Source organism: Anomaloglossus baeobatrachus, chromosome 5 (genome assembly GCF_048569485.1).
Source record: "Anomaloglossus baeobatrachus isolate aAnoBae1 chromosome 5, aAnoBae1.hap1, whole genome shotgun sequence".
In the NCBI taxonomy this organism is placed as follows: Eukaryota; Metazoa; Chordata; class Amphibia; order Anura; family Aromobatidae; genus Anomaloglossus; species Anomaloglossus baeobatrachus.
The window spans coordinates 291,579,433-291,588,104 of record NC_134357.1 but is presented as its reverse complement, the minus strand read 5'-3'; the positions used below and the strand labels follow the sequence as shown (position 1 = coordinate 291,588,104).

General features: G+C 42.5%; 1 protein-coding gene across 3 annotated transcripts in view; it reads right to left on the bottom strand.

Moving 5' to 3' along the window:
* Positions 1 to 678: 678 nt before the first annotated feature.
* MXRA7 (matrix remodeling associated 7) overlaps positions 679 to 8,672 on the bottom strand; it is an 81,520-nt gene continuing 73,526 nt past the window's right edge. For 2 of the 3 annotated variants that reach the window (XM_075349558.1, XM_075349557.1), the window contains one exon: positions 1,949 to 4,415. Coding sequence is in view for 2 of the 3 variants with exons in the window: in XM_075349557.1 (XP_075205672.1) it covers positions 4,376 to 4,415 (40 nt within the window). In the remaining variant the exon portion in view is untranslated. Of the gene's footprint in view, positions 4,416 to 8,672 lie in introns of all 3 variants that reach the window. The other variant, XM_075349556.1, reaches the window with a different exon arrangement.

Sequence of the window (8,672 nt, the reverse complement as noted above, 5' to 3'; positions counted from 1 at the left end):
TTTTTGTTTTTTTTTTTTTTTTTTTCTTCCTTAAGCCTGCTTTGCATATTGTATTTTGCGATGTCTTTTGATAGACTATAATGAGCATTGTATTTAAATCAATTCTTTACTCTAACCTTACCCATGTACATAATGAAACTTTATAATCCATTCTGGAATTGATATATAATAAGTTTCTATGTGAATCTGATGTTTGTACAGCTGGTATATGTTTTTAATTGGCACTACACTCACGCAAGGACGCTGCATCTGTTTCACCTGTTATTTAAGGGCGGATGCAGCACCTTTGCATGCACTGGACCCGTAGAAGCAAGGTTACTTGCGAAACGGCTGCCGTCGTCCGACGTGGCACACCCTCATCCTCCCTCACTACCTGTACCCTGATGTGATCGTGGAATAAAAGAAATTCTTTATTTGACCATTGGAGTGCGACCTGTTCATCTCTACCTTGTGGATCATATATATATATATATATATATATACATATATATATATATATATACACACATATATATATGTAAATATATATATATACATATATATATATATATATATACACACATATGTTTATTTTTTTTATTATTTTATATTTGTATTACTTTTTCCATATCTATATATATACTGTATATTGTGTGTGTGTATATGTATATATATATATATATATATATATATATACACACACACACACACATTTACTTTGAGGTGTCTGGATATCTATAAATAATATCTTTAAGTGACATTTAAAGGAGGTATCAGGTTTGTTTTTTGTTTTTTTTCTTCATTTTTCTCACCAACCTTTGCCTATTGATAATGGGTTATAAAGTAGTTGACAATCACTTTAATCAAATTAAGCATTCTAAAAAGTTAAAGTGAGACTGAACAAAGTTAGGATGAGTTACCTTTTCCAGAGACGGTGCCCCACCCTCGGTGTCCAAGGGTTGTGTCTTGTATTGCAGCCCATCCCCCATTAAAATGAATGTAGCTGAGCTGTTCTACTACACACAGTTAATGGACAAGAGTAACACTGTTCATCAATGAAAGACAAAATGCTTTTTCTCATTTTTCACACCCCTTGAATATAAGGGGGTTTTCCATTTTCTGTTAGCTTATGTTCTCAAGCCCAGTCTGAAGGGGGAGAAAAAACAGTCGGTGCTTTAATCCCCGTCCCCAGGTCCAGAGCTGCCTCTATTGCTACTGCTAATGGTTTACGTCTACTGCACTGCAGCCAACCAGCTCATGTTGTCCACATGGGCAAAACCGCTGAAATCAATGATTGGCTATAGCGCCGTTGACATAGTGAGCATTACAAACAACAATATACATCAGAAGCACTGGTGTAGACGCAGTGCTGGACCTGGGAAGAGTGACTAAAGAATGGTTTATTTGTCATACAAATAACTGTACCTGGGGACACAACTTTCCTGAGTAAACAAGTAATTTGGGTCCCCCAAAATGTCCTCAGCTGTAAGAACCACACTTCTTATATACAGTGGACCCATGAATGAGATGGGCATGGATTGTATCTGCTCCATGAAATTTGCTCTTGGGTACCAACTTTCTACTAAAGCTATTTGATAAGCTGTAAATGAAAATGAGAGACCTCTTTTTAACATTTACTTTGGATTAATTATTGATCAGCCTTATCTGTCTCCCAATAACACATCTGGAGAATGTAGTGACGTTGATTTCATGACATATCACTCTATAACAAGAGAAATGGAGCACGTTCCTATAGACCTGGGGATATTGCACTAGGCATCCAATGTGCCAAGGCTCCATCTGCTGGCTGCGTTGTGGGACATATCACTGCATGTCCCGTTCTAGTTTATCCCCGTGGTATCCCTAAATCTTCACAACACTCTCTATGAAAAACATAAAATGTCCCTAAACTGGTGTAATATTGATTCAATCAACAGAGGGCACTACATATTGTATAGTTTCAGCTGCTCCTTCATTTCTCCTTCTGACATTGTTCCAAAGGTTTCTTGATTGCTTTCCATCATCTTAAAGATGGCACCCAGTTGTTCCCTCTGTATCCTGGTGAGGAAAACACATGATGTATCTCAAGTTAGGCAGACTACCCATAAGAGAAGTTCCCACTTGAACCTGCAGAGCTTGCAATCTAACTTTGTCTGAGTGGAATTTTATCACACCTTGGTATAAAAAGGGAAGGCCAATATGGAGTCATGTAAATTGTGCAGCTAATGTATTGTATACTACATGGAATTTTTGCAGAGAACCCTTTAAACTAAAAAGGAGACTGTCAATTTTTGGCTTTTAAAATTTTCGGAATTAAGAAAACACTCATCTCAGGCTGTTCAGATCAATTCTTAGCAATGTGAATTACCTTCTGTTTACCTAACTATAAAAATGGCAACTTCTGTTCATTGGTACTACTCTCATGTAACCAATTGGGGACATGGCGAGACCTGTAATAGGCACTAAATGAGGACTTTTTAGTAAATTTTAGGGAGGTTTTGGAGCTACTCCAGTGATTCTGGAATAGTTTTTTTTTTTCTTCTATGCCCTTCTAATCCAAAGTTATGGCTCTGGTAATACAGACTTAACGTATGCCTTCAACCAACTGGGCATATATAAAAGACTTAAGGCCCTGTCACACACAGAGATAAATCTGCAGCAGATCTGTGGTTGCAGTGAAATTGTGGACAATCAGTGCCAGGTTTGTGGCTGTGTACAAATGGAACAATATGTCCATGATTTCACTGCAACCACAGATCTGCCAAAAATGTATCTCTGCGTGTAAAGTTGCCTTTACTCTCTAGGTGTTTGCTGTATCTCCTCTGATGCTGGCTAATTATACCATGGCCACCCCTGGTGACAAGTTCTATAGTATACGCCCAGTTCGTTGAAAGCAAATTTTGCATTACTACTACAGGGGAGTGGAATTTTGGACTAGATAGACCGTTCAGAATCACTGGACCAGCACCACTTAGAAGAGAAGGTCCTTTATAATTGGGTGACTGGAGTAAAGGTGGGATTATAACCAAGCACATACAAGTTGTAAACACCTTATTACTAGAGATGATAGAACCTGAGGTTTGAGGTTCGAATTTCGGGTTCAGAGACCGACTACCAAAAAAAATTCCAAAGTTCGGGTTCGAAGTTCAAGTCAGTTACGAGTGCAAACCACTCAAGTGAGCAGCGCTGTGCTTGGGTATGAGTGATGCTCAGCCCTGTGCGACCCGGTGCAGTGTTTGAACGGCTTGCACTAGGGGTAAAATCAGCGTGATCTGATGTAATGTGCACACAGAAAACAAAACAATTTTGAAAAACCCCACCCACCCTCTCCCAGAAGTGTTCTGCTTATGGCTGGCAGTATGTAGGTGGAGACACAAACTGCCCAATTACTGAATTCCATTAAGGTTCGGATCAAGTCAGGGTCACAAAGCGAACCTTTTCTAAGGTTTGACTGTGCCCTTCGAACTGAACTGCCAAGGGTTTGCTCATCTCTACTTGTTACTCCATGCAGTAATAACTACGGGTTACAACAGTTAGAAGATAGTAGATAATGTAATATATATGGGGCTATCAAATAACCTTGACAGATGTGTATATGACTAGATTTTCCAATATTTTTTTTATAACATTTCCATCAATATGACACATATCTGTCAACTCATCCCCCAGACACCCAAAATTAATATGGTGAAGTCTTTTCATGCAAAGATCATTGGTGTAAAGCTTCAGCCAAAGTGTCTCTTGAGCATCAACGACCATGGGCAGTTTTCCAGAAAATGTGAAGGTCCCATAAGCAACATTCAGCATAGTCATGCAGCATTGTACGACGTGTAGAGCAGTGTAAATGATTGAAGGTACAGGAGGTGCTGAGGACATGTGGAAACACAAGGCCTTGTCGTAGCGTGTTATATTCCTTAGAGGGTAGTAAACTTTACAAAGCTCACCTAGCCCATCCAATTGTATGGAAGCATCAACGACGGGGCTAGCACTGCAATCTGCTCACTATTATGCCTTTTAGATATTTAGCTAAATATATGTCAACGTAAGGCATTATTTGCATAGTTTTAAGACAGATATTGCACTTAAAGTTTCTTTTAAAGCAAGGATACAATCTAATCCCCTTAAAATAAGCTATGGATGCCAGGCAGTCTTGCAGATCCCCTTAAGCTTTTGTAAAATCTTTTCTATAGAGTACTAGGAAATAATGCTAGAAGAAAATAAAATGTCACTATTCACAATATACATGACCACGCATTGTGTTAAGAGATGCCATGTTTCTCTCAACTACATAGGATCATTATAAACATATTTATGTTCCCCCGTATTGATTGCTGGTTTTGGATTGCTGACATAATAGTGTCGGATTGGGCAGATCTGATCTTTTCTGTAAATCTCTTTAGCTGGACTGTAAGGGTAACTTCTTATCATCTTCAGCTCTGTAGAAAAACAAAAACAAGAGGGAATGACTAGAAATATGTGACAATTTTTTAAAAGCAGGGCAGTCTTCCAAATTATTAGACATAAGGCCTCATGCACATGACAGAGCCATGTACACGGAGGTTACATAGAGGCACTCTGAGTCCCTGCAGTGCCATACGTAGTGGTTGGCAGTGTGCTGCCATACGGTGCCTCAGTACATTAACAATATAGAGATAAGCTATCCTAGAAAATATTTTTCCTCTAAGGGAAGATCGCTTTCTATGCCATTAAAGGCAAAATGCTACCACATGAACAGAGGTGCTGCACTGTAGGGTCCCATAGACTAAAATGGGTGCCATAATGGATTTAATAGCTTTTCTTCCTATACTAGTTAAGCCAAGACGCTACAAAACGAGGAACATCATCCCCACCAGAATAGGAAAACTCATCCTTAAGAAAGATTTCTGCTAGAAACTATCTTGATTTTCATTGGACATTGGTCGACAGACACTATTATATATACTGTGTTTTTCCAAAAATAAGACAGGGTCTTATATTATTTTCATTTCCAAAAAAAGGGCTAGGGCTTACTTTTTTTCCATGAACAACAATCACACATTAATGCTTTAGAGTTTAGAGTTTAACCCTAACTTACATTCCCAATTGCTGGTGCAGTTTCAGTGTCCCTTATGGTAACATTTACTGGCACTCTCAAAACACTTTGTTTGGCAGTGGCACTCTTCTTCTCTATGCAGCTGGGAGGGGACAGAAAACGGGAATCTGGAGCGGGACTCGGGGGCGGTGGTTGTGACATCACATGTGGCTGTTTCTGCAGGAGCGAACAGGGCCATCCGGGAGGCGAGACCCAAGAGGCAGCACTCGGGAGGCAAGAGCTGGGTTCCTGGAGCAGCACCCAAGCCCACACCATAGCGCAGTAGCGGCTGGGATCCAAGAGGCAGAATTTGAGAGGTGAGACTCGGGAGCGGCAACCAAGCAAACATCATAGTGTAGTAGTGGCCAGAAAGCAGCAACCAGGTGACAACACTCATGAGGCGGTACTCCAGAGCAGGTGAGCAAATTTTACCCTGCCATGGTGGGAGGAAGCGCAAGGACAATTTAGGAGCTACATTATGCTTATTCAAGTGCCTCCAACATTAGGTTATGTCTCCGTGATGTTAGTGACATAACCTAGCATCACATGACATAACCTAGTACTGGAGGCGCTGACTAACTAGGGCTTATTTTTGGAGTAGGTCTTATATTTAAAGCCTACTCACAAAATCCCTAGATATCAAGCTAGGGATTATTTTTGGGGGAGGGTTTATTTATAGAAAAACAGGGTATTAACTATTTAGTTTTATATTTGATTTTAGGATCTTCATACATGTAAAGCCATTCGTGGACAGTAGAGATGAGCGAACCGGTCCCGGTTCGGCTCGAGGCGGTTCGCCGAACGGGGGGTCTGGCTCGAGTTCGGCTCGTCGAACGTTCGACGAACCGAACTCGAGCCCATAGGAAACAATGGCAGGCAATCACAAACACAGTAAAACACCTAGAAAACACCCTCAAAGGTGTCCAAAAGGTGACAAACAACTCACAACACAACACAAACACATGGGAAAGTGACAAGGACATGTACTCATGCGAAAACAAAACAGCTGGACAGGGAAAAAGAGGAGGACACACAGATATAGGCATGGCACGCCCTTCTAAAGTCATGTAAAACACCGCAAGGTGACTCCAAGCGGAGTCTCCCTTTTTTCCAAAAATTGGGCCCCACACACCCACCCCTTCAGTGGCAGCAGTTGTGCCCCAGTTGTACACTTCACAGCTAGATTTGCATCAAGCACATTCAAAAATACGCCATTCTTATCCGTCCCCAGGATGACACCGGGGTAGGTAGCAAAGTCTTTCCTGATCCCAGCTCTGTTCATCTTGGCTTCTTTTAAAAACACAGCAAGCAAGGGTTACTCCAAGCGGAGTCTCCCTTTTTTCCAAAAATTGGGCCCCACACACACCCACCCCTTCAGTGGCAGCACTTGGGCCCCAGTTGTACACTTCACAGCTAGATTTGCATCAAGCACATTCAAAAATACGCTATTCTTAACCGTCCCCAGGATGACACCGGGGTAGGTAGCAAAGTCTTTCCTGATCCCAGCTCTGTTCATCTTGGCTTCTTTTAAAAACACAGCAAGCAAGGGTTACTCCAAGCGGAGTCTCCCTTTTTTCCAAAAATTGGGCCACACAGACACCCACCCCATCAGTGGCAGCACTTGGGCCCTAGTTGCAAACAGGATGTTTTGATTTGCATCAAGCACATTCAAAAATACGCTATTCTTAGCCGTCCCCAGGATGACACCGGGGTAGGTAGCAAAGTCTTTGCTGACCCATGACTTGTTCATCTTGGCTTCTTTTAAAAACAATGTAAGCAAGGGTTACTCCAAGCGGAGTCTCCCTTTTTTCCAAAAATTGGGCCACACAGACACCCACCCCATCAGTGGCAGCACTTGGGCCCTAGTTGCAAACAGGATGTTTTGATTTGCATCAAGCACATTCAAAAATACGCTATTCTTAGCCGTCCACAGGATGACACCGGGGTAGGTAGCAAAGTCTTTCCTGATCCCAGCTCTGTTCATCTTGGCTTCTTTTAAAAACACAGCAAGCAAGGGTTACTCCAAGCGGAGTCTCCCTTTTTTCCAAAAATTGGGCCACACAGACACCCACCACATCAGTGGCAGCACTTGGGCCCTAGTTGCAAACAGGATGTTTTGATTTGCATCAAGCACATTCAAAAATACGCTATTCTTAGCCGTCCCCAGGATGACACCGGGGTAGGTAGCAAAGTCTTTGCTGACCCATGACTTGTTCATCTTGGCTTCTTTTAAAAACAATGTAAGCAAGGGTTACTCCAAGCGGAGTCTCCCTTTTTTCCAAAAATTGGGCCACACAGACACCCACCCCATCAGTGGCAGCACTTGGGCCCTAGTTGCAAACAGGATGTTTTGATTTGCATCAAGCACATTCAAAAATACGCTATTCTTAGCCGTCCCCAGGATGACACCGGGGTAGGTAGCAAAGTCTTTCCTGATCCCAGCTCTGTTCATCTTGGCTTCTTTTAAAAACACAGCAAGCAAGGGTTACTCCAAGCGGAGTCTCCCTTTTTTCCAAAAATTGGGCCACACAGACACCCACCCCATCAGTGGCAGCACTTGGGCCCTAGTTGCAAACAGGATGTTTTGATTTGCATCAAGCACATTCAAAAATACGCTATTCTTAGCCGTCCCCAGGATGACACCGGGGTAGGTAGCAAAGTCTTTCCTGATCCCAGCTCTGTTCATCTTGGCTTCTTTTAAAAACACAGCAAGCAAGGGTTACTCCAAGCGGAGTCTCCCTTTTTTCCAAAAATTGGGCCACACAGACACCCACCCCATCAGTGGCAGCACTTGGGCCCTAGTTGCAAACAGGATGTTTTGATTTGCATCAAGCACATTCAAAAATACGCTATTCTTAGCCGTCCCCAGGATGACACCGGGGTAGGTAGCAAAGTCTTTGCTGACCCATGACTTGTTCATCTTGGCTTCTTTTAAAAACAATGTAAGCAAGGGTTACTCCAAGCGGAGTCTCCCTTTTTTCCAAAAATTGGGCCACACAGACACCCACCCCATCAGTGGCAGCACTTGGGCCCTAGTTGCAAACAGGATGTTTTGATTTGCATCAAGCACATTCAAAAATACGCTATTCTTAGCCGTCCACAGGATGACACCGGGGTAGGTAGCAAAGTCTTTCCTGATCCCAGCTCTGTTCATCTTGGCTTCTTTTAAAAACACAGCAAGCAAGGGTTACTCCAAGCGGAGTCTCCCTTTTTTCCAAAAATTGGGCCACACAGACACCCACCCCATCAGTGGCAGCACTTGGGCCCTAGTTGCAAACAGGATGTTTTGATTTGCATCAAGCACATTCAAAAATACGCTATTCTTAGCCGTCCCCAGGATGACACTGGGGTAGGTAGCAAAGTCTTTGCTGACCCATGACTTGTTCATCTTGGCTTCTTTTAAAAACAATGTAAGCAAGGGTTACTCCAAGCGGAGTCTCCCCTTTTTTCCAAAAATTGGGCCCCACACACACCCACCCATTCAGTGGCAGCAGTTGTGCCCCAGTTGTACACTTCACAGCTAGATTTGCATCAAGCACATTCAAAAATACGCCATTCTTATCCGTCCCCAGGATGACACCGGGGTAGGTAGCAAAGTCTTTCCTGATCCCAGCTCTGTTCA